General features: G+C 35.4%; 2 protein-coding genes across 6 annotated transcripts in view; one reads left to right on the forward strand and one right to left on the reverse strand.

Moving 5' to 3' along the window:
• Window positions 1-3,802: 3,802 nt before the first annotated feature.
• On the reverse strand, window positions 3,803-11,966 carry LOC125280443. 3 transcript variants are annotated; one of them, XM_048210994.1, is made up of 8 exons: window positions 11,836-11,965; window positions 9,890-10,011; window positions 9,618-9,753; window positions 9,470-9,542; window positions 9,267-9,379; window positions 7,153-7,228; window positions 6,629-6,782; window positions 3,803-4,009 (listed from the first exon to the last, which is right to left on the reverse strand). In XM_048210994.1, the coding sequence occupies exons 1-8, from the start codon at window positions 11,838-11,840 to the stop codon at window positions 3,882-3,884; spliced, it is 807 nt and encodes a 268-aa protein (XP_048066951.1). In that variant the 5' UTR covers window positions 11,841-11,965; the 3' UTR covers window positions 3,803-3,881. The 3 variants fall into 3 exon arrangements, with proteins under 3 accessions (XP_048066951.1, XP_048066953.1, XP_048066952.1); XM_048210996.1 differs by lacking the exon at window positions 3,803-4,009 and adding an exon at window positions 6,310-6,569 and having other exon boundaries at window positions 11,836-11,966; XM_048210995.1 differs by lacking the exon at window positions 3,803-4,009 and adding an exon at window positions 6,311-6,555 and having other exon boundaries at window positions 11,836-11,966.
• A 397-nt stretch (window positions 11,967-12,363) lies between these two features.
• fkbp15b (FKBP prolyl isomerase family member 15b) overlaps window positions 12,364-26,524 on the forward strand; it is a 36,551-nt gene continuing 22,390 nt past the window's right edge. For 2 of the 3 annotated variants that reach the window (XM_048210957.1, XM_048210960.1), the window contains exons 1-14: window positions 12,364-12,567; window positions 15,824-15,930; window positions 19,485-19,563; window positions 20,401-20,470; window positions 20,554-20,628; window positions 20,711-20,809; window positions 20,886-21,035; window positions 21,766-21,834; window positions 21,910-22,053; window positions 22,483-22,610; window positions 22,716-22,764; window positions 24,094-24,219; window positions 24,390-24,480; window positions 24,617-24,693. In XM_048210957.1, coding sequence (XP_048066914.1) covers window positions 12,518-12,567; window positions 15,824-15,930; window positions 19,485-19,563; window positions 20,401-20,470; window positions 20,554-20,628; window positions 20,711-20,809; window positions 20,886-21,035; window positions 21,766-21,834; window positions 21,910-22,053; window positions 22,483-22,610; window positions 22,716-22,764; window positions 24,094-24,219; window positions 24,390-24,480; window positions 24,617-24,693 — 1,314 coding nt within the window. In that variant the 5' untranslated portion in view covers window positions 12,364-12,517. The remainder of the gene's footprint in view (window positions 12,568-15,823; window positions 15,931-19,484; window positions 19,564-20,400; window positions 20,471-20,553; window positions 20,629-20,710; window positions 20,810-20,885; window positions 21,036-21,765; window positions 21,835-21,909; window positions 22,054-22,482; window positions 22,611-22,715; window positions 22,765-24,093; window positions 24,220-24,389; window positions 24,481-24,616; window positions 24,694-26,524) is intronic. The other variant, XM_048210959.1, reaches the window with a different exon arrangement.

Consider the following 26,524-nt stretch of genomic DNA (forward strand, 5'->3'; position numbering starts at 1 on the left):
ACAAATCTCTCTGGTATTGTGATTTCATCACGTCTCTTTTAAGTGTGTTTGAAGGTCAGAGGGGCTTGTGGTCAGTCTGATGGCTTTGAGCGTCTGTTCAAAACAAACACTGGCAGTCAGTGACGCGTCTCGGCCCATTGTGTGCATAACACTTCACTGCAGTTCTGTTCAGGAGAAGAGCTGCGGCTCTGTTTGTCCTTCTGAGCTGTGTTTGTTCAATTTAGTGTTGGAGTTCCTTCTTACGAGTTTAGACATCAGAGTGTGTTCGAGCGGTTTATGTCTTTTTCACCTCACAAATGTAAAAAAAAAAAAAAAAAAAAGTCATGTAAAAATAAGAGCAAACTTATAACTAGAATGTTCATTTCCTGAAGAAAATGTGAGTGGTGCTTGCCATGTGCAACTACACTTCCTACATCTGCTAACATTTATTACCTGAGTACCATGATTAGCATGTTGTTAGCATTGTTAACAGTATTAACTTGTTGCTAGCATGATTTAGCAAGATTCTAACATGATTAGCATTTTGTTAGTATTGTGTTAACATGATTAACATGTTGTTAGCATAATGTTAACATGATTAACATGATTGTTGCTAGCATGTTTTTAACAAGAAGCTAACACGATTAACATGTTGCTAACATGTTTTTACCAAGATGTTAAAATGATTAGCATGTTGTAGGGATGTTTGTAGCAAGATGCTAACACAATTAGCATGTTGTTAACATGATGCTAACATGATTAGCATTTTGTTATCATGATGCCAACAAATTTAACATGTTGTTTGCATGATGCTAACACAATTAGCATGTCGTTAGCATGATAACATGATTAGCATGTTGTTAGCATTTTTGTAAAAAAAAATGCTAACACAATTAGCATATAGCTAACATAATGCTAACACAATTAGCATTTTGTTAGCATGATGCTAACACATTTTTACTTGTTTTATCATGTTTTAACCCTAAGCTAATTGCTATTAGCATGTATCTATTTACTACTAGCATGTGTAGCGCGTTGTAAGTCCGGTTTCAAGCGTGAGTCAAAGGAGCCAACACCATCTCAATACGATGTTCTGATGCAGAGATATAGGTCTTGCTAAACAGTTGCTAGGGTACTCTATTTGGTTGCTAGGGAGTGGCTAGGCAGCTACCAATGATGATACTCCAAATGCTGTATGAATGATGTAAACCAACCCCCATGCTTCTGTTACATTTAGATTTGAGAATATCCATCTTTGGATTTGGGTTGCTAGGGTGCTTTAAATGGTTGCTAGGGTGTGGCTAGGAAGTAGTCAAGGTGATTTGTGATTGGCTGTTTGCTGCCCCGAGTCAAACGAGCCCACCCTCATGTTTCTATGACACTTCTATCTAAAGATATCCCTTTGATCTTTTTGAATGGAAGCCTATGGAACTTGTTGCTAGGGTGCTCTAAATGGTTTCTAGGGCGTGGCTTGATAGCTTCACAATGACCCTGAGAGACTGATTGGATGCCTCATTCATGGGTCAATGATGAACAGTGCGGGACGAGTAACGCCAAAGGTTTGTCTAGAAGTAGAAGAATAAGTATGCAAGAGAACAATAGTGATGCAAGCACTAATAACACACTGCTTTTGTCATAATTATTTCATATTAAATTACATATGATTATCAAACATTATTATTGCATAATTGTATTTACAATAACAGACAGTGTATATAATACACACTGTACTGTATTTATGAATATTTCATTCTGAAGCCATAATAAATGATATGATTCAGATGCATAATTAGAGGAAACACCTGCACACTGGGAGGAACCTCATGACAAACACACGTCAGTAAATGATCTACTCATCTGGGTGGATGTCGCACGTCACCCAGAGTTGTAGTCGGTGCACAGTTCTTGGGTCACACCTGGCTTGTGCCACAAACATTATGTTTATAGTGCCTCAGCATCTGTGACCGGTGAGGAACAACCCGTATCCTCTCCTGGATGTCAGCTGTGGAAATCCCAGCGCACAGAACTCACTCTCACAGTGTTTCTGCCCATTCTCTCCTGTATAAACACACTCAGAGTCTCTGTGCTAATGGAAAAACAAGTGCATTGGGTGTGTGTGGTCATGTGTGCGGTGAGACGGGAGGTTACCTGGAACAGAGACAGACGCTGGGTGTGAGAACCGGCCCGGGGTGGACACTGCAGCTGTGTGTGTGTGTGTGTACTGAAGGGTCAAGGTTTGGCTTGTTAATAGCATGACCCTGTTAACCTCTGCTGGTAGATGTAGAAACTACACCATCTGGACACAGAAAGCTTCTTTCTCCACTGGTGGACAATTACGTTTTTTAATGCAAGCAACAGATGCATAACAACATTTTATTATGTTATAGTTAGTATATGATTCACTAATGCATATTATTATTATTTATGTACTATTCAAAGGTTGGAAAGCACTAAGGGTGGGTTGCACCAATAATGATTAAATTAAGCAAAGCTTAGAGCTACTCAAGGATTTGTAGAGGTTTTTTTTAATAAGCTGTGTACTAATTAATTTTAAAAACAGAATTAAATCTTTATCTTCAGTTCAGTTCTTTAGAACTTCCACATTAATATAAGCCAGCTGGAAAACGTCCGGTGAGAGTCATGTGCTGGTGTGTTGAGCATCAGTAGTGTAATACTTAGTTTATAATCAGAATATAGTCACTTAAATAGTCAGGCATAGCATTACACTGTGTGCAGAATTATTAGGCAAGCTAACTTTCTGATCATATTTTTTTTCCAAACACATTTTACCAATTTCAATCCACATCAATCTTAATAACTACTATTAATAATGTTTTTAATCATTTATAAGTGATATATAATTGTTCATGAAGGCTGGAAATGAAAAATGCCTTATATTCAGGTGTGCAGAATTATTAGGCAGGTTTGCTTTTACAGGCAAAATGAGCCAAAAAAGAGATTTAACTTAGACTGAAAAGTCAAAAATGATTAAATACTCACGAGTCAAAAATTAAGTGAAAAACGATTAGAGGAAATGGCTGATACATGCGCAAATAAATTCTACTTTGCCGCCACCTGCTGGTTAAAGTGGTAATTATTGTCTTTTTTATTTTTAAATAAGTGTTTTCTATCAAATGTTGAATTTCCTACATTTTTAAACGTCCGCTTTTACAATGGAAGGATGAACAGATAATGTTTGTGGTCATCACATTAAAAATAACATTTGAAGTGCTGAGGGAAAAATGCCTGTGTGTGTCTAATTACAGACACAGCGTTTTTAAACGGTCCCAATAGCTTCGTCTTTATTGCAATCAATCAAATTGGTTTATTGGCAAATTAGGTAAATGTGAGAACTGCATTAAAATATGAATACAACATTAAAAAGTCAACCACTGATGGTTTTGTGTCGATGTACAGCGAGTACAGAATGAACAGATAACAGTTCACTGGAAATGCCCGAGCTGGCTTAACGACAACCAGGAAGTAACCGTGCATATAGTCCATTGATTGGATGGTTGTGGTTTGCTATTGGTGGATCTCCTGTGAGTGACAGGTTGCCCCGCCCTCATCATCAGAGAAGAGAAGAAACGTCACTGCAAGAGGGAGGGGAAGATATTCTGATTCAAGATTACGAGTGCACATGAATTTAACAAAAATGATGATGTGCACAGAGAAATAATTTAGAATAAATAAGTTAGGATTTGAATCGCCCTGATTTGGCCTGTCACCTGCTGTTTATAATCATTCACGAATAAAGTTAGTCTTAAAACATGAATAGTCTTTCAAGACAAAGTTGCACTCAATCACTGGACACAACTAACTCTTATGGAACAGATTTTGCACATTTTTACTGTTAAAAACTTTTGTCATCTAAGTGTGGCTCAAGTATGTAAAGGTCAGTTTCAGTTGCCTCTCCAGCACCTCACTGATCCTAAACTCAGGCTTAAGGCTGGACTGAGTCCACTACTATGGTTTGGGTGTGGTGTGGTTAGGCTTGGCAGTTTTTGGTCCAGTGATCCACACCCACTATCTGTGGATAGATGAGTGGGAGAGACAGAGAGAAAAGGAAAGAAAACAGACGTATTATGAAATCCGGTAAATTGGGGGTTTTTTTTGACATAAAAGAGCACATTGAGAAACTGAACATTGTAAATTTACCCGGCTTCACCCTATCTATGTGTGAAGCATCTGGTGCAAGCAGAGCAAATACTGAATCCTCTGGGATCAAAGCGGAATTAGATTTTTTAAGGGTGTGTTCACACTTGGCAGGTCTGGTTCAATTAAAATGAACCCTGGTGCGATTGCTCTGTTAGTGCGGTTCATCTGATAAAGTGTGAACGCTGCCATCCGAACCCTGGTGTGCACCAAACAAGCAGACTGAGACCTTTGAAAAGTTTGACCTCAATCCACTTCCAAATGAACTCTGGTGCAGTTCGACTGAAATATGAACGCAGCATGGACCAAACACATCTAAACGAACATGATGTCACAAGATGTGACCCTAAAAAGGACAGAATGCTCAAGAATACCTTGTTTTTCTCATCGTCTTCTTGCAGCAGATCTGTGTTTATGTGCTGTTTTGACTCCTTTACACATTTGATAAGTTCTTTTTGAGTTCTCAGTTGGTGAAAAGACATCATATGTATGCACACACAACAAGTGCATTTTTTTTTTTTTTTTTTTTACAAGAAGTGCATTTAGCCCAGCACACAGCATTGCTTTGGACGTTCGATCAGTTCTGTTGCAGTGTATCCACCTTATTCCTGACGAGCCTACTCCATTTTGAATTATGGTTTGCACTTCCGGTTTGGGAAACTTCCATTCAAAATGACTGCAACAAATAATTTCAAATCATAAGGTTGCCCTACAAATAAAGCTTATCCGTCAGTTTGACTGAACGAGCTGTTAATATTCCTTCATGTTTTATTTTCAGACATCACGAGAATAACGTAACGCTTGGTATTTTAAAGTGACGTTATAACAAGAATATCTACTTTTCAGTCGTTGCATTCTTTTCCTTGTGATTATTTTGTTTTTACACTTTGCATTCCGCTGTAATAGTATGAAAAAGGACAACATAATCTGCACATTTGTGGTCTGTTCTCCCAATTTAATTTACGATATATCCCATTAAAGGGTTAGTTCACCCAAAAATTTAAATTCTGTCACTTATTACCTCATGTCGTTCCACACCAGTAAGACCTTCGTTCATCTTCAGAAATGCAAATTAAGATATTTTTGTTGAAATCCGATGGCTCTGTGAGGCCTCCATAGCCAGCAATGACATTTCCTCTCTCAAGATCCATAAATGTACTAAAAACATATTTAAATCAGTTCATGTGAGTACAGTGGTTCAATATTAATATTATAAAGCGACAAGAATATTTTTGGTGCGCCAAAAAAACAAAATAATGATTATATAGTGATGGCTGATTTCAAAACACTGCTTCAGGAAGCTTCAGAGCACAAATGAATAAGCGTTATGAATCACTGGTTCGGAGTGCCATAGTCAAAGTCAGTTTGGCGGTTTGACACGCGATCTGAATCATGATTCGATACGCTGATTCATTTATGCTCCGAAGCTTCATGAAGCAGTGTTTTGAAATCGGCCATCGCTAAATAAGTCGTTATTTTGTTTTTCTGGCACACCAAAAAGTATTCTTGTCGCTTTATAATATTAATATTGAACCACTGTACTCACATGAACTGATTTAAATATGTTTTTAGTACATTAATGGATCTTGAGAGAGAAAATGTCATTGCTGGCTATGCAGGCCTCACTGAGCCATCGGATTTCATCAAAAATATCTTAATTTGTGTTCCGAAGATGAACGAAGGTCTTACGGGTGTGGAACGACATGAGGGTGAGTAATTAATGACAGAATTTTAAATATTGGGTGAACTGACCCTTTAAAAATTCACTGGAATGATCGAAGAATCTCTTGTTTTCTCCTCAAATCCTCTTTCCAGGTTTTTCACAGGTAGATACAACTAATTATCTGTCAAAATGACAGAAATCACTTTGAAATAGTATCACGCAATGCTGGAGTTAATGTACATTTTTGATTAAGGCAACATATGTTACATAACACAGATAAATCTCACAACAGTGATATTTAACACATCCTGAAAGTACCTTGTTGAACCTTTTACACTTTTAAATGTCCTTTTAATGTTCAATGGTTGAAGAGTGAGTATAATGTCATCTCATTGTACCCAGTTTAAAATAAATGTTTTATTGCGTTCATAGAGTGAGCCTTTCACTGATTGTCATGGGGCGTAGGAATAAGGTAGATACTTTTGTTTTGTTTATTTAGGTTCAGTTTTATTAAATGACAGTGTGAACATTAAGTGAACCAGGACTAAATGTATCATTTTCTTTTTTAGTACCAAGAGAACCAGTCTACAAGTGTGAACACTCAACACACCCTAAATATTAGTCATTTTGTACTATACTGTGTCCGTTTATATATAAATAACACAAAGTGCTGTTGTGCTCTGGAGCCCTTATTGGCTGTTTTCCTGATATGGCCACATGCATTCATTTTGAGAAGTTGGTAGTGCTCTAATATTCCACTGAAATTACAAAACTGAGAATTATTTTATTTAATATGTGTCATTTAGGCAAAGGGCAGCTGTATCTGCTCACCTTTGAAGGGAATGCTGCGGGAGAGGTGGTGTGGGGTGGGTTTGGGGATGGGGTTAAAGCCAATGCCCACCCACCGTGGAGTGCCAGCGCCCTCTAGTGTAGAGTTACCTCTCTGATCCCTCCTTTTACCAACATACCTCTTCCGCAGGTTAGCCTGAATATTAACAACAAACAAAAACAACAGAATTATACTGGACAAACGGAAGGATAAGTGTGCCACATAAAATAAAAGCAATAATACATTATTATTTATTTTAAAGTAAAAACATAAATAAATCACTTATTTAAAAACGTATACTTCAATAATTATACAGATAATTTTATGTATTTATTTTTAAATAGTTGAATATATCAAATATGTATTAATACTAATAAATTAAATTCTTTATAAATTCTTTTAGTAAATATATTAAATGCATTTACCAATTCCTTTTCTTTTTCTATAATCTCTGAAAAAGTGCTCTGTGTGGATGTCTTCATATTATTATGGCAGTATAACTGTATCACATTGTCTAGTTACTCACCGCTTTGGATGACTTGGACATTTGGCAAGATGGAAGGCAGATTAACTCTTTTATAGTGATGTTTGGAGATTTAGACCTATCAGGTGAAGAGCATGCCAAACATCAGTTAAATATGAATAAAGATCATTGCACATATAAAAATTACACGATACATGTGACTATTAAATATGCAACACATGCTCATAAATACTAACATGCAATACTAGTTATATGATTTATATAACCAGTCTGTATACTCTCAGAAAAAAGTTCTATTTAGAACTCTAGGGTTCCTGACTTCTGACTTAATGCCAAAAAGATTCTATATGGGCCATTCTACAGAACTGGTGCAAGCTGCTGCTACTTAAATTTTCATTTTTTACATTGCTTTTTAACACTATGCTTAGTATTATATTATCTTTGCATGAAATTACAAAAATCTAGTTAATGCTGCTGTGAGGGTGTTTCTAATACAGCAGCAATGGGAGTGAAAAATGACATCTTTCTCTCTTCTGACTGCCGTTATCAATCGCTCTTTATTTTTTTCCTCTTTTTGAAAGTTGTGAAAACACTACAGTGTAGTTTTTCTTTTGCTATTTGAGCAAATGAAAACACAAAAAAATATATTTAATGTATTCCTCTCATTCACTGCTATATAGTTTACCCAACTATGATGACTTTTGCTTCTGAGAAACCCGGAAATGTGAAAAGGGTCTATTGAAATAATTTTTGAAATTTTTTCCATTGTTGTTTTTAATATATTTTTTAGATTTTTTTAAAAAGTTAAGTTAAAAAATATATTTTATATTTTATTTTTAAAGCATGAAATGATTTTTCTTTATGTAAAAAAATGTGTCCCGCATTTTCATGTCATTACCGAAACAGTGTATGTTTGAGTCATTGTCTGAGACTGATTTTAACACACTTCTACATTTCTGATCAGGAAATATTCCTGTGTCCCTCCCTCTCATAGCCTCTCTTTCAGAGTTGATCGGTCCATCATTCTGAGTTAAATGTGTTCAAAAATCTGTGTCTAACTTTAAGGAACGTCACTAAACACCTTTTTTCTGCGATTAAGCAAACGTTTTTGGGTGTTATTCCATAAAATGTAGTTTTCATGTGTGTTCAACTGTTCAGAACTGTGCTAGATAACCATGTGCTGATTAGCATCTCTGAGCGGCTCAAAAATACCTAAAATTGTCACTACCAAAACTTCACCATGTTTCAGTCGTGATAGTTTTGGTAGTGACAAAAGGGAACACATAATTGTTATTAATCGTTAAACAAGAGTTTAAATTCTGTAATGTTTTGTGGTCACTACCAACACATTACTGTCACTACCGAAAATGTGCAGTCACAAATTTTGTCAAAAATGAAGTATATTGAATGATCAACTAAGATGTTATGATAGTGTTTGGTTCAATGTTTATTCAAACTAATGAATCATTCACTTTGAAATCAGTATGATAAACTTTATGGCTTTTACAAAGAAAAATTGGATTCAAAATACAACAAATCTCATAAATTACACTTGAAATATTAAAATTGTAATTGTTATTGATTTTACCTGTGAAAACTTTTTTTTAAAAAATTGCAAAATATATATTTTCAAGGTAGATGTAAACAAAATCTTAATAGGTCAATGTAACCCTTCTTATTAAATTATTTATTATTGTGTTTCGGTAGTGACAAATTTGGGGAGAGGAAAAATATTCCAAAACCTTCTGAAAATACAATATGAGAATTAACCGTACAATTACTAGAAATGTGTACCTTGGATAATATACAATTTGCATACATATAACATTTGTGGAAAAATAAATTTTTTTTCAAGAAGTTTTCAACTCTGACTTTGAATCAATTCTGTAGAATGACCCATATAAGAAGAATTGTCTTAAACGATTGCATAATACTTTCATGTGTAATAGGTTAATTCATTTCGAGCTGTTTAATTCATAAAATGTAATTAAAATGAATTAAAACAAAAATAATGATATAAAACTAAATCCATAAATGGATCCCATGATGGTTCTATATATGTAAGAACCCTTCAAGATTCCATATAGAACCTTTTCTTCTCAGAGTGATGCAATGGGAAGCAACTATTGGTATAATTATTGTGAGGTCAGGCCTACTTGTTTTGGTGGAGCCACTGAGGCTTGTGGCGCGGGTTGGGAATCCATGTGACCACTGGACACTGCGGCAACTCAGAGCAGCCCATGAAAGGACTGATGTGAACTGTGTGTAACTGCACAAACAAGCCATAATTTAATACTTATCAAAAACAGCACAGATTTGGAAATGTATGTTCTGGAAGTCAAGTGTAACCTCCACATACCTTTGTTTTGTTTTGAGTATCAGTGGGCGTGCTGGAAATAGGCAGCGTGGATTCTGGGAAGGAAAGATCTGCCCTGCCAGAAAATAACCAGAGATGGAGTAATAATAGTTTTGATGACTTCACTAATGCCATGATGTATTACACTCACCTCTTCATCTTTCCAGGGTCTTTTGTCTGTCTGGTGAGATCATCCAAAGAAGCATCTGTGTCAGCGCTTTCTTTAATCGGTCTCCTCCGTCCAGCCCATTCAGAGACATTGACAATACTCAGAGATGGAAAGAGCTCTGTTGGTGTTACAAGAAAGCAGAATAACATTATGGCATATACAGGCAAAATGATAATGAACAGGAGCTTGGATGTTATTATGCAGTATCCAGCAGAAGATGCACAGAAGTGATCAGAAACGCAAGGCAAACGCACGTTCTTTGAGAGAGCATCTCTTCACGCGTGCTGGAGTGAGGCGTGTGATTCCTCTGTGCTCAGTGTCCCAGCAGCACGGGTGCGAACACAGCGCCCTAAAACAGTGAGCTCCATCCAGATCACTGGAAGATGAGTGAGAACAGATGAGCTTTCAGATGAGTACAGTGACCATTTTTCAGTCTCTTTATTAAGATACAAACAGAAAAGAAACATAATATGGCTTCTTTAAGCAAAAACCAGTATTTAGTGTGACCTCCTGGACTTCTTCCAGTTTGTCAAAGAAGAAACTCTGAGAAATGTATTATATTTTGAAAGTTTAATTGGCCTTCCAGTCTTTTTCCAAATCATTTATGTTTAAGAGAGCCGGTTCCTGCTACTGCTCAAGTGTGTGGAGGACAATAAATACTTGCCACTTTAGCATATAGAAGCCGTTTTTTCTGATTTTTTTAATACTGCATACAAATTTCCTGCATTTTCTGGTTATATTCTAATAAAGAGACTGAGAACTAATTATATATGGTCATTATACCATTGCTAAAACATCATCTGATGGTGGCCTAAGACTTTTGCACAGTACTGTACGTCGAACCTGGTCAGATCTGTGAGTGAAAATGTCTTTTTAACCTATGAATATTATATTTTATATAATATTCTATAATATTATATATTTCTAGATAGATAGTTTGTCTATAAATATGAAATATTATATTTGATATAATATTATATAAATATTGATATGAGTTTATTTTAATATTTCTGAGTAAATCGAACCTGATCAGATTTGTTAGTGAAAAGATGTCTTTTTAGCCTATGAATAATATATTTTATAAAACATTACATAATAATAAATATTTCTAGATGAGTTTTAGTCTATAAATATTACATTTTTATAATATTATATTTAATTTATATTATATTTCTAGATGAGTTTTCAAAGTACATCGAACCTCATCAGATTTGTGAGTGAAAAGATGCTTTTTTAGCCTATGAATATTATATAAAATATAATATTATACATTTCTAGATGGTTTTAGTCTGTAAATATGAAATATTATATTTTATATAATATTATATAAATATTTTTATGAGTTTATTTGAATATTTCTATGAGTAAATCGAATCTGATCAGATTTGTAAGTGAAAAGATGTCTTTTTAGCCTATGAATAATATATTTTATAAAATATTATATAATATTAAATATTTCTAGATGAGTTTTCACAGAAGTACATTGAACCTGATCAGATTTGTGAGTTTTATATAATATACTAGATTATTCTATATTTCTATGTGAGTTTTAGTCTATAAATATGAAATATTTTATATAATATATAAATATTTCTATATGAGTTTTCAAAGTAAATCGAACCTGATCAGATTTGTGAGTGAAAAGATGTCTTTTTAGCCTATGAATATTATATTTTATGTAATATTATATATTTCCAGATGAGTTTTAGTCTATAAATATGAAATATTTTATATAATATTATATAAATATTTCTAGATGAGTTTTCAAAGTACATCGAACCTGATCAGATTTGTGAGTGAAAAGATGCTTTTTTAGACTATGAATATTATATTTTGTATAATATTATATAATATTAAATATTTCTATGTGAATTTTCAGAGACGTAACGTTACATTGAACCTGATCAGATTTGTGAGTGAAAAGACGTCTTTTTAGCCTATATTAAATATTTCTAGCCTATAAAATATTATTATTAGGCCTAAGATACGTTCACACAGGCTTTTATCAATTCAGTTACTGAATAAAATGACAGTGTGACGATTAATAAACAAAACGACAATGCCTCAACTCTATTATTGTGGTAAGTTATTCATTTGTTTTCTATTTAAAATGATTCGTGAAGCGAAAAGCTGAATCGAATTGAATTCAAAGCAGTTTAATCGCTCTACACAAACATAAAATGCTCTTTTAAACACTTACCTCATCTGTTAAAAACAAATATCACAGCACATACTCGCAGTCGTCAGCTTGTGTAAAGTTTGGTTGCTTAGCAACAGCAGAAGTTCACTGGGCTACTTTCACTTTCCACGCGCTAATGCAAACCGGATAATATTTAATTATTTTAATTATTTTAATCATCAATGGTATTTGATATGAAAAACAAACTTAATACAAAACTGTAAAACAGCTGTAATACAAATAAAGTAGATTCGTTCATCATCCTTAAAGATTATGACGTACGCAGTTTCCGCAAATCGCGTTTTACAACCTTTACAACACGTAAAAACACGGTACATTTTCTCATGATAATATAAATAATAATATAAAAAAATAACAACATAAAGGATAATTAAAGTACCATTATAACAATTACATAAATATTATATAATCACAAATTATAAAAAAAAAAATTATTATAAATTATAATATTATATATTTTATAATATTTTCCATATGACCAGTTTTGTTTTCTCGCGCTAGTTTGAGTGAGTGGAAGTGCTGAGTGACGTAGAGCGCGTGTGGTCATGTGGCGGGTCAGCTGATACCAGCACAATCAGGAAGCGACTTGGAAAGAATTATTATATGTTAATATTTACTCGCCGCGTGCAGGCGATCATCGCTTCATATCTGTAATATAAGTGTGTGAAGATCAGCCAGAGGAATGTTTGCAGCAGACGAGGAGGACGGAGACTTTCTGTCCCCCACTGGAGGGTGAGTTCCTGACGGACAAAGACACAATCATGCAGGAAAACATCATTCTCCTTCAGCTTACTGATATGAATAAAGTTACAGAAACAGCTCTAGTGCAGTTATGGTGCCAGATAAACCGAAAGTGAGTGTCACTCATTGGCTGTTAATATAGCAGATATGTTGCTATGGCAGACAGATCAACTTGGAGAAACTTTTGTGTACATTAACAGACATGTCAACCTTTTGTTGTGTTAAAAACAATGATTTTTCCAACATTCATCACTTGTTGTTCTGGCATGACTTCCTCGATCACATGATCTTTAGCAGTCGTGCTGAAGGTAACTCTGTTGGGTGTTTCCTTCATCAGTTTCACTAAATCAGTGAAGTAATATAGCTCATATTCTAAACTATCAACTCTCTATAAACAGGACCACTAGTGGCCCTAAACACATCAGAACACTAAACACTTATTAATGTCTCAGTGTGATTGCATTATACAACAAAATATCAAAACAAGTGGCATCTGTAAACAAATCCTGCTAGTTTTCTCTGAATTAACTTCAGTTTATGTAATGCTGGACATTCAGAGATTTTTAAGTGTTGATTAAATCATGGGTTTAGATGCCATGAGCCTTTAAATATGATGATTCTCATTCTCAAGGCACCTATCTTTTGCCTTGTATAAAAACCCAGTTTATACTGTGAATATGTCAAAATATTTTTCTGTTAAAGGATTAGTCCGCTTAATTCAAATAAAATTTTCCTGATAATTTACTCATCCCCATGTCATCCAAGATGTTCATGTTTTTTTTTCTTTAGTCGAGAAGAAATTAAGGTTTTTGATGAAAACATTCCAGGATTATTCTCCTTATAGTGGACTTCAATGGGCACCAAATGGTTGAGGGTCAAAATTACAGTTTCAGTGCAGCTTAGTCCTTCGCCGCGTTTTTTCCGTAAGTAGAATAGGGAAGGCGTAGGACATACAGCGTAAGCTTTTTGAAGAATACGGAAAACAGAAAGCACTTGAAAGGTGATCATTTGTGTTTATGAAGCATATACAGTTTTTTTTCTGAAAATGAGCGATGGTTTCTCTAGATAAGTCACTTATTCCTCGTCTGGTATCGTTTAAAGCCCTTTGAAGCTGCACTGAAACTGTAATTTTGACCTTCAACCATTTGGTGCCCATTGAAGTCCACTATAAGGAGAATAATCCTGGAATGTTTTCATCAAAAACCTTCATTTCTTTTCGACTGAAGAAAGACATAAACATCTTGGATGACATGGGGGTGAGTATATTATCAAGAAAATTTTATTTGAAATGAGTGGATCCTTTAAGTTACATTATTACATATTTTTCTACTCACTATAGTACTTAATTGTTTGATGTATTATTTATTTAATTGTTTATTTAGTTATTTTAGTATAGTTTATATTTTTAATTATTTATTTTAGTCTTTTTATTATTTATTTAATTATACTTTTTTATACATTTCCACGTAATTTTATTTCATGATAACAATATATATCACGATATAGCTATTTTTGTTATTAAAATATTAACAAAGAAGCAAATTACAAATAATATAGGACAAATGCATTATAACAAACATATGAATTAAACAAATTAAGTGTTTTTTTTTTGTCCAATGAGTTTATTTAAAATGTAGTTATAAATACAGAAATTGAATTATCAAATGTAAAAAATAAAATACTGAATAGTCTTCACTGTATGAATTAAATATACATTTAATTCTCTGGTGTCTCCAGAATGTGTCTGTGAAGTTTCAGCTCAAAATCCCCCACAGATCATTTATTATAGCTTGTCAAATTTGCCCCTATTTGGGTGTGAGCAAAAACACACAGTTTTTGTGTGTGTCCCTTTAAATGCAAATGAGCTGCTGCTCCCGCCCCCTTTCCAGAAGAGGGCGGAGCTTTAACAGCTCAACAACAACAAAGCTGGAGAATCTCACGCAGCCAAAATGAAGATTGTCAGTAACGGTGTTCAGCCTTACATTGTTCAAACCGGAGTCGACACTGATGGAGAGACTCAGGAAGAAGTTACAACTTTTAGAATGAAACTGAACGTTTCTGAATGGTTAGTGGACAAATTTATGTAGTTGCTGTGGAGTTGATTCAACTCATCCACTAGCATTTGTCGTCATGTTCATCTTTTGTGTTGAATTGATCCTCGTTTGTGAAGCAGTCCGGCGTAAAATGACGGCATGACAGCAACACTCTACTACAACAACTCTTCCTCTTCTCTAAAGCAGCCCAACATGACCACACCCCCTTTGTTGTGTGTTCTCGGGGGCGGGGTTTATGTAAATTTTAGGATTAGTGACGTCACCAACCCAGGAAGAAGCTGGTTGTAGTCCCTACCAGCCGTTTGTTGTAGTGATTTCTGTAAAAGAAAATATCTCTCTTTGCATTGAACTTTGAGCGTCGTAACTTTGCAGATGTTGTTTATGTTCAAACAGCAACATTACACACTAACTACAGTTAAAAAAGTGAAATCATAATCAAGCACCCCTTTAAGGCAAATATGACTTGGACATGTTCTGTGAGATTCACCCTCCTATATACACAATAAATGCTGTCAAAGAACAGTGCTGTAGATGAAGTGTAAATTCTGAAAATATCTGGTGTTGACATTCGGTACGATATTTCATCACGCCGCCCGGCCCTAGTGTGCACGTGTGTTAACAAGGGAATATGAAGCTGTTAGGAAGGATTGTGGAGAGGTGGAGAGTCGGCGTGTTAATGCCGCTCACATGCTGGTAGTTAGACGACCCGGATCAGAGCAGGGCCACAGTCTGGGAACGGGGCGCCCACAGTCACGAGGAGCTCCTGTGAGATCTGATATTACACAGAGTTGGAAAAGTGGCACAAAGCTCACATGCACATGTGGAGAAATTTGCTGGTTGTCATTCCATAGCTTTTAGCTTTGCTGACCTGAGGCAACAGGTCAAAATGGCCTAGCTGAGCATGGCAGGACAGCAGGACAATGACTACAAGTGGAGAGAGATCCGTGGGTCAGTGGCGTATGTGTTTATTACCGTATGTAGCTTACTGATGATATTACACAGGTTGTATATTTTCCAAGTTTCATTTATGTTGTTGCAGGTGTTCATTGATGTTTTTCTGTGTAAAGTTTAATCAAAAACTCAAAATTAGGTCAGCTTTAATTTGAGAACTGAGCATCGTTCTGAGACTCGTGATCTCACACAAGTGGAGAAGTGTAATAGTGGATTAACTTGCTGCTTTTTTGTGATTTCAGAGCAAAGTTAGCCTCTCTCTTTGGACTGGATCAGGCATCGAGCAAGGGGAATGAGTCTTTCCAGTACACGGCACCCAAACAGCCCCGCAAGAACGCTGCCAACTCAGGTAAGACTAGAGGAACCTCTGCGAGTGGACACAGCCACTTTAAAGTGCTCATATCATGAGGAATCAAAGTTTCCTTTTTTTATTTTTACTTCCTTTTTTGTGGGGAGGTAAAATAACTTGTTAAAGAACCATGAAAATGTCCAGCAGGTGTCAGAACTTAAGATTTCCACCCTTGTAAAAGGTTTTAAAACTAAATGTACTGGAGCGTTCAGATTTCAGACAGGTGAATGCATCAAAACATAACCATCCCAGTTTACATGTCAGGATGTCTTATAGAGTGTATCAGTGCCCGCCCACTGTTTTAATTTCCTTTGTTCTGGAAGTATTTTTCTCATAAGAAAGTCTTTGTTTAAAGTATAAGTTCAGCTTTTTTCAACACGCGTTGTATTGTTACAGTGTCGGTAGTCAGTGCTTCCCACAGGTTTGAAATATACTTGCGGTGGTAGCCGGGTGAAAAATCCTCCTATTACCCACGGCACAAAAATGGTCTACTACATGTGACAAACAAATAATGTGTGATTTTTAACATTATTTTTATTCATTTAATTTTAATTACATAGCATACTATTACATTTAATTACATACTAATATTATGCATTATTATGCATTGTAAATTATGCAAAATTACAGCATTTAAATGGTTCTCCTTTTCCTATGGTCTCCTTGCAGTCATATAGTGTCTCTTTCAGTGAATGGGACACAGATTTTACTAGTAAAATTTATAAAATGAATAATATATGTGTCAAATAATGTTCTTAGTCTTTTCTTCCTGTGGGGGTGACTACAATAATTTTCTATGAATTAAATGGAAATCAAATTAAATACAATTTATTGTGTAACCAAAATACCAATAATGCCCAAAAGAAAAAGAAAAAACTTAGCGTGTGACTTTTAATTATAAACAAGCCCGAAATACACCGGGACTCTTATTTTGAAATGTCTGTACTATTGCAGGCTGATCCTTACAACCGTATAAAACGTTTTATATAAAGGCCATAAAGTAGACTTTGTAATAATTCATTAACTTGAGTTCATTAGCAATCGCTTGGCATAAATCTGCACTTTTCATTGATTGAGAATCACTTTGAAGCAGTCTGAAGCACTGTTGCGTGAGCTTGTAGAACGCGCAACAGCGCCCCCTTGTGACTTTGCAACATGCAACATTTCATTATCTTGGGCGGATATAAAAGTATAAGAGGATAAAAATAATAAAAGCAAAATTGTGTCTCCAATATACTTGGGCGGCCGTTATTATACCTGGGCGGCCCACCCAAGTAAAGTCTATGTGTGGGAAGCACTGGTAGTATATGTACATGAGCAGTTTTGTTTCTCCATGTTACCTGGACTGAGAAATTCCTGTTTATCAGCAAAAGTCCGTCAGATGATGCAAAATGTGGCATTCAGCGGACTTTTAACAGGTTTCGTAAAAACTACAGATTATACTTGGGCATTTTTGTATCCCCGCCCACGGACAGTCAGATCAACAGAGGGTTGTTAACAGAACAGTTAAAGTTATTGTAAGGGTAGGTTTATCATTGAAAATTGTATCATACTATGTCTATGTTTTGCTTCGGACAGAACAGCAGTTTATTTCAAGGAATTTATGATAAAGGAAAAAAGAGCCACAGTTTCTTCAGCAACTTCCATTTTTATTACAAATACTTTGCACCAATTTCCCAGGAAGTGATAATTTTGTTCTCTTGAACACATGGGATGGAAACTGTGATTTATTCGCAAATGTTTTATCCGGTATTCCAATTTTGCGGCTTTGGATGCAAACATAAGTGCTGTAGTGTGATTTGCAGTGCCCTTTTGACTTATACGTTCATATACTGCAATATGCTGCTCAAGTGCTGCTGTCCAGATTGGGGAACAAAATGAATACTAAGACATTTATTCCTTTTTTTAACTTCAGTTTTTATGATGATATCATTTGTAATGATCAAAACAAAAAAGGTATGCACACCCAAAACCCAAATTGGGCTCAGATGCAGGACAAAAAATGTTACATCTCAGTTTTTCCCCTCCATTTGGCCTAAAACAATGTTCATGGTCATCCAGTTTGAAATGATGACTACAAACACAGAGGTGTTTCAGATTTTCCATCTAGGCCTTCTCTCCATATTTATGATTCTTTGCAGCCTTTCGCTGCTGCCTACAGCCTGCTGGATCCTTCACCGGAAACTGGAAGTAACTCACTTCTGCTAAACTTTGAATTCCTGCACCCGCGGGAACAATACAAGTCGACACCATTATGTCTAAAAGTTTGCCAAGAAGTATTTCCTACTAAAGCAAGGTGGTATTTGACTCTGGTGAGCATTCATAGCACAATGGGAGTGGCCTTGGATGGCAACATGCCCTGTGCATTATGGGTGTTGAAGTTTGCCTACCTATTTGGCAAAAAGGAAGACAACAGCCCTTTTCTGTTTTGTCTAGTCAGATAGCACTGATTTCAATTTTTTTAGCCTTTCTGCTGTATAGGCAGCCCAGTTTTATTGAAAGCCCATTTTGCCAGTGTTGAAGTACTCCTTTTGTTCAAGAGTTATAAACCATGAAACAAGCTGTGAGGTGAATCATTATCAACATTAAAAAGTTTTATTAGAAGCAAAATGGTATTTGAAAATCAGACAGAAAGTCTGTGAACTTGATGGCTTTTAATGAGAGGAAAGAACTACAATCCCATGAAGCATTGCGAATGACAATCGAATTAAAGATGGAGGAATATAGATTGAAATATGATTGAAAGATTTTGATTTATATATATATATATATATATATATATATATATATATATATATATATATATATATATATATATATATATATATATATGTATAGAAACAATATATTTTACAATTATTGCAAAATAAGCATATACAGCGCATCCGGAAATTATTCACAGCGCTTCACTTTTTCCACATTTTGTTATGTTACAGCCTTATTCCAAAAGGCATTCAATTCATTATTTTCCTCAAAATTCTACAAACAATACCCCATAATGACAACGTCAAAGAAGTTTGTTTGAAATCTTTGCAAATTTATTAAAAAAAAAAAACGAAAAAAAAAAAAAAAATCACATGTACACAAGTATTCACAGCCTTTGCTCAATACTTTGTTGAAGCACCTTTGTAGGTGATGCTACAAGCTTGGCACACCTATTTTGGGCAGTTGCGGGCAGTAGATTCGCTAACAATGATATGTATTCTTGTTCATTAAGAATGAAACACTGATATTCTTAATTCACTAACATTGAACTGCAAACTCCTTTTAGCTTAGATTACATTTATTTAATGCCAGGTTTCATTTGGCGACAATAGCATGATTGCACTGGGCATTTTTTGTGAATAAAGTGCAATTTATAATGAGCCTAATTTACATAGGAGCCGTGTTTGAATGTGAATGACTTATATTAAAGACTCAACACAATTTCAGTACTGTGTCCGTTAAACTGGATTTCAAGTGGTTAGTGGACACAGATGTTTGTGCTGTGCTAAAGTGGCAAAATTGTTTCGTGAATTTCTTTAACGCAAATATTTCTGACAATATTTTTACAGGACCCCCAACCCAAAAGCCAGCCTCTGCTCAGAGTCCTCCTGCTGTTCTCTTTGCTACTGCAGTGCATGCCTACAGATAGTAAGTTGGAAAAGAAAATTGTATATTTGTTATTTAGTCTGTTTGCTGTCAGCATCATGGTAGTGGGGTACTTGGTTTATTATTGCCCTTTTATAGCTAAATTAGGTATCATTCGAAAGCTTAAACACTCAAAATTCATCCTATGAAAACTGCTTTGAAATTGGACATTGCATTAAAAACCTTTTTAGCAGGCTCGATTTTTGTCATAACTTCAAATTTTGAAATTTTGAGGTTTGATTTTCTAGCAATTTTAGAGGCTGATGAACGCAGAAAGATGAAATATTTGCACAGTTTTTTATCTCCTGCCTGAACTTAATAAAACAATTTTTAGAGTGCAGACCTTCTTTGCATTTTTAACAACTGATACATAGGTCTTAGCACCTAATTATCTGGGAGAGCGCAGCGAGTGCTTTGATTGGAGCAATTTTAGAGGCCATATTATTTAGTAAAATATACGTTTTGTATTATACAAAATGTCGGGTTTAGTACATTTGCTTTACAGTAAACTTAACTTTTTTACACTTTCATTTTTTGAAGTGCTTTCACTTCAGCAGAAATCTGTAATCAGTGTCTTCTTTAAAAGAGACCTTAGTTCTGTATCCCAAAAGCATTCATGAATTACGTCCATATTTGTTCAGATCTATGCTCAGAAAGGGTGGGGATAGTTAACAGGTTAATTTTCTGTGTGATTAAGAATAGGGCATGAAATATGATCTGTAAACTTGATTTCTAAAGCAAAGTACATGCTAGAATTTACATATTTAGATTTATTTTAAGCACTGATTGTCTGTGGTTAGTTTGCAGATTAATGCAGTGATCGCTGTTTTCTCTGTGCAGTGTTAACGGACAGTATGCGAAACAAGGCAAGCTGGGAGCTGCGGTCCTTGGAAATCATACAACTAAAGAGGTTAGAATGATGTTTTTTGACTGAGTCTTAAATAGCAATGTTTTATAACACACACAAACACACATGTCTGAACTCTTCTTCAGTACAAGATCCTGCTGTATGTCAGTCAACAGAAGCAGGTGACGGCCGCCAGGATCCACAGAGGCTTCATCCTCACTGTGAGCTCTTATTCACACAATTAAAGACAGGCATCATGTTTGTTTTCTGTATGTTGTTTGTAATGATCTCTCTCACATTCAGGTCCAGCCCAGTAACTACTGCACGTTTTATGATGATCAGAGGCAGAATTGGTCACTGATGTTTGAATCGGAGAAAGCGGCTACAGACTTTTCTAAAGAGGTTTGTATTTTATGGGTTCTCTTGGTCACCTGGTGTTGCGTGAGGAGATTCTTATACAGCAGTGTCATTGTTTCAGGTTTGTCTTGCCAAAGTGAACTGCGGTGGTCCGGTAGATTCTGTCCTGACCCAGGATCTTCTTCTTGGTGAGGGTCAGGCTGTGGAGAATGGAGACTCTTTAGAGGTGGCCTACTCTGGCTGGCTGCTGCAAAACCACACCGTCGGACAGGTAAAGATGTTTATCATTTACCAGGTTTATGTGCGCACAGGTTTCAAAATGGACGTGGCTTAGGGAAGTTAATAAGCTGCCATTATAAACTAAAACATACTACATGTGAAGCAAGTTAATCACATGATGCAAACATAATTTGAATATGATATTTCTGATTAATATTCTTGTGAATGTAAACATGTTTTTTTATGAGAATTATAGAGCAACAATACTAATTTTTAAAAATAATTCTTGTATGCTCACCAAGGCTTTATTTGTTTGATCAAAAATACAGTAATATTCTGAAATATTATTACAATATTTAAAATAACTTCTATTTGAATATATAGTAAAATATAATTTATTCCTGTGATCAAAGCTGAATTTTCAGCATCATTACTCCAGTCTTCAGTGTCACATGATCCTTCAGAAATCATTCTAATATGCTGATTTGCTGCTCAAGAAACATTTATGATTATTATCAATGCTTCATATTTTTGTGGAAACCATGATACATTTTTTTTTTTTTTTCAGGATTTTTTTTGATGAATAGAAAGTTTTTATTTGAAATATAAATCTTTTGTAACATTATAAATGTCTTAACTGTAACTTTTGATCAATTTAATGTGTCCTTGCTGAATAAAAGTATTAATTTCTTTAAAAATAAAAAACAATAACACTTTATTTGTAGATAATTTGCTTTATTTCTTGCTACTTAGCTTTATCTGTTTATTTTCCTCTTTTCTAGATGTTTGACTCCAATCTGAATAAAGACAAGCTCCTGAGACTGAAGCTCGGGGCTGGGAAGGTCATCAAGGTGAGGGGGAAGTTGACTTTTGTGTGTCATTATCACTTTTATGGCACTCTAAAGTGATTTCTCTCCGTCTCTCAGGGCTGGGAGGAGGGGATGTTGAACATGCGCAAAGGTGGAAGGCGCCTCATGGTGATTCCGCCCGGTCTCGCATACGGATCGCAGGGCGTTCCCAACCGTGTGCCGCCGGACAGCATACTAGTCTTTGAAGCAGAGATCCGCCGGGTACGTCATTCTTACTTTTACTTTCTCATGATTGACAAAGTTGTGTCAGCTTTTTATGATGTTATATGTTCCAATGTCTTAAAGAGGACCTATTATGCCTTTTTTCAAAGTTTTTGCTTGATTTAGGCTGCACTAGAGCATGTTTTCATGCTCGAATGTTCAAAAAATACATTTTTTCAGAGACACTGCGCACTGATATATAGAATATCTCCCACTGGAGGGACTTCGCAGGCGTTTTTCATGCTCAAACAGCAACATTACACACTAAAGAAAGATGATCATGTAAAAAAAGTACAATAGGATCTCATTAATACATAAACAAAAGTATGTCCTTTACCATCCTCTGACCCAGTACATACTTTGTAGTGTATGCAAATTGAGATACAGCCCTGCACTCTTCATATGTGTTCTCTCTTGATGCATGTGCAGGTTAAGTTTGCAAAGGATGGAAGTTCGAGTGATTCGGCGGCTCCATCTCCGGCTCCCAGCGTTGAGAGTCTGGGCCCCTCTGAGCTAAACCAGCCGCTCAGCTCTGCCCCACAACCCGGCAAACCCAGGTGAGCCCGACTGGCCTCTTGATGGAGCCTGATTTTAGATTATATTTTAAATGAATAGTATTTGATTGAGGTTCTCTGTTTGCTACATCTCTTCTTTGTTTACAGTGAACCGCCGCTTCGAGCAAAATCAAACTCCCTCAGTGAACAGCTCAGTGTAAGTTTTGGTTCTTTTCAGGTGGATCACATATTTGTTTTTAGCTTTTTTGTAATGCAGACTTTTATTGAAGTAAGCATATCTGGCTTAGTGGTTAGTGCACAAGACACATTGAGCTTGAAGTGTTCATATGGGCATTGCAAGTTGTAATATACACTGAACAAAATTATAAATGCAACAGTTTTGTTTTTGCTCCCATTTTTCATGAGCTGAACTCAAAGATCTAAGACTTTTTCACTTTTGCACATTTTAGAGTGGCCTTTTATTGTGGCCACTGGCCAGCCTAAGGCACACCTGTGCAGTAATCATGCTGTCTAATCAGCATCTTGATATGACACACCTGTGAGGTGGATGGAGAAGTGCTCACTAACACAGATTTAGACAGATTTGTGAACAATATTTGAGAGAAATAGGCCTTTTGTGTACATAGAAAAAGTCTTAGATCTTTGAGTTTAGCTCATGAAAAATGGGAGCAAAACAAAAGTGTTGCATTTATAATTTTGTTCAGTGTAGCTTGCAACATATCCAGATGCTTTCCCGCTTTCAATAAAAATGACAAAAGGCCAAAAATAAATAACATACAGTTATAATAAATAGGTATGTACAATATATCTGTGCTATACTGGTTATTGGCTGATATTCATCAAAATTCATCAAAAATTCATCAAAAGTGAAAGTAAAGACTTTTATAATGTTACAAAAGATCCCTGTTTCAAATAAATGCTGTTCTTTTGAACTTTCATCAACTTTCAAAGACTGAAAGACTAAAAAAAGTATCAGTTTCCACAAAAATATGAAGCAGCATGTCTGTTTTCAACACTGATAATAATCAGAAATGTTTCTTGAGCAGCAAATCATCATATCAGAATGATTTCTGAAGGATCATGTGACACTGAAGACTGGAGTAATGATGCTGAAAATTCAGCTTCAAATTACATTACAAAAAAATATTCACATAGAAAACGGCTATTTTCAATTGTAAAAATATTTCACAATATTACTGTTTTTACTATATTTTTGATCAAATTAATGCAGCCCTGGTAAGCAGAAGAGACTCAAAAACATCTTACCGACCCCAAACTTTGGTATTTTATTTAATATTTAATAACACTGTTAAATGCAATCTTTAGCAAATCTCTGAATAAATAGCCATCGTTCATAGTTGTTATATTGTTTTGATGCCAAAATTCACTTGTATTATTTTTTTTTTTTGTAACAAAATTGTATAGACTTTATTAACAGAATTAGTAAAACTAGAATTTTAATATCAATTCATCCCTAATTATAAACTATCTTTATGTTTTCTGACATGTTTTGCATTGTCTCCAGAATCCTGATGCCACTAAAGCTAAACTGATCTCACGCATGGCCAGAATGGGTCAGCCGATGCTGCCCTTCATCGCCGGCCCAGCCTCATCACCCTCACACCCAGACTCCAGCGACTCCGAACTCGAGGCGAGACTGTGTTTCATTACAGTGGATTTACACTGTCTCCTATCAGACACAAAAGAGAAATATCTGACACTGTAATCTGTGTTTTACCTTTAATAAAGACATAAAGTATAAATGTGAGAGAGTATATGAGTGCCTGTGAAGGTTTACAGATGATCCTGTTATTGCTGCAGGACCCGAGTGTGTCCAGACTCAAGGAACGCAGCAGTGCACCGTCGCCGCAGCCTGTACACATGACCTCCGCCCCTCCGCCTTCAGTGCAGGGTAACACATGTATCAAATCATATTCTTATGAAGGCCAGTAGTTTAATGCATTAAAAAAAAACTAATTGTTTTAGCTGAAATGTAGCAGGAAACCACATAAACAGCACACAAATGCTCAGTGCTCTTTCCGTTCCAGGTACGGCCCTTTTACCTGTTTCTTTGGCAACGGCCAATCCACAGCCCATGATGCCGGGAGTCGTACATGCCTTTCAGGTCGGTAATTCCCTATTGCTGTGTAACTGCATCAGTCAGTCCCACCTGGATTTTACCAGGACTTTATGCTGCCTAAAATGACTGAATTTGCTGTGGATTTTCCCAAATATTGCAGTGACGTTTGCTGCACTTTTTTGTTGTTTTGCATTGAAAACCCACCAGTAATCATGATGTGCGTGTGTAGTTAGTGTTAGTGGCAGTATTAAATAAATACTCATAATTCTGCTTTGGTGGAAATGCTGAATTGTGTCAAAAGCAATAGTCACTAAGGGGCCATTTACACGACACCGCTTTCAAACTTTTTATGCATTTTGGTCATTCATTTACATGACAATGGCATTTTGGGGGCCTGAAAACGCGAACGTTTGAAAGCGTGTTTCAAAGGTTTTGAAAACAATACTGTTATCGTCTCCTTGTAAACTACAAAAACATTAATTTGTGAAAACGCTGCGTATGCGTATTACGTGTTCAGTCTATAGGCACGTAGTGTTTCTTTATAAAGTGACATCGCCATCTACTGGCCTGACAGCAGAATACAACATTTTCAGTCGTTTTCCGTGTGAACGGGGATTGTTTTGACAACATCATCTGTATGTGAAAAATGCAAAGTGTTTTAAATTATTATTTCATGTTTTTACAAATTAACAGTTATATCAATGTCTATTGTTGTAATATTGTTGTTGCTTTTTTTTTTTTTTTTTTTTTTACAATATATAATAGTATAATCAGTAGCTGTTTCCATCCAAAGTTGTGAATTTAACTTGTGCACAAAATTGGAATATCGTGTAAAACATTTGTGAATAAAGCAGCATTTCAATCCCATGTTTTCAAAAAAACTAAATCGTCAGTTCTTGGGAAATTGGCACAAAATATTTGTAATTAAAATAGAAGTTGCTGCAATCTGAAGTTTTTTCCTCCATCATTCATTACTTGTATCTCAGAGCAGCAAGTGAAACACAATAAATGCTTTTTATTGGAAAAAAATGAATCCACCTCAATTTAGCACAAACGTTTTATATGCACATTTTTATAATTTATGGTCATCTTGCCGTTTCCATTCAGTGCTTTTTTTTATTTTTATTCAGTACCCCAAAATTCACATAGAAATTCAGGTGGATGGAAATATAGCTAGTGAGTGCATTCTCTAGAAATATTGAAAAAGTGGTTATTCAGTAAAATAATGTATTAAATCTAATGGTGAAATCTGGCAATATGTGGACTAATATACCTTATTTCCAGTGTTATATACTGTTATAGTAGTTTAATAGTATCATTAAACCTGTATAAACTTTAATTTCTTAACATGTAAACAAAGCTTTGGATTGCATCTCTCTTGGTTGGGAAGCACACAGGTTGAAAAGACAGTAGACAAGTGAAGGTTGTGAATGAGTGATTTAGAGAGATCTCCGTTACTTGTATGGGCCTCATTTTCTTTCTTTTGTATATATAACTATGTGTCCCGGTGCTCCGTATGGTCGATCCATCCCTGCTCATTTTACAATGACAGGACAGATGACAGTATTAATTCACTTGTTTTGACTATGGATTATGTATTTTTATTATCTAATATTGCTTTTCAGCCTCTCAGGTTAATGTTTTTTTGCCGAAAAATTGCAGAAATAAGATGCAAGCTGCCTTGATTTTGCGTTTAATTCTGTGATAGAATCGCAAAATCCTGGAGGAACTGATGTTTTTATAACTTAAATAACATGATTGATAACAAATGTTGACGGTTGACCAGCATCAGTATTATTATTGCTCATATTAGCAATTTGCTCAGCTCATATATAGAGTCAAACAAACCTTTACTTAACTTAACTATTTACTTTAA

Source organism: Megalobrama amblycephala, linkage group LG12 (genome assembly GCF_018812025.1).
Source record: "Megalobrama amblycephala isolate DHTTF-2021 linkage group LG12, ASM1881202v1, whole genome shotgun sequence".
NCBI classification, from domain to species: domain Eukaryota; kingdom Metazoa; phylum Chordata; class Actinopteri; order Cypriniformes; family Xenocyprididae; genus Megalobrama; species Megalobrama amblycephala.

Bases quoted from the DNA above. Each gene is read 5' to 3' on its own strand.
- LOC125280443 (XM_048210994.1), bottom strand. The intron at 9,754-9,889 runs GTGCGTTTGCCT...TAACACCAACAG, and splicing joins GAGATGCTCTCTCAAAGAAC to AGCTCTTTCCATCTCTGAGT. The intron at 9,380-9,469 runs GTATGTGGAGGT...TTGTTTGTGCAG, and splicing joins ATACTCAAAACAAAACAAAG to TTACACACAGTTCACATCAG.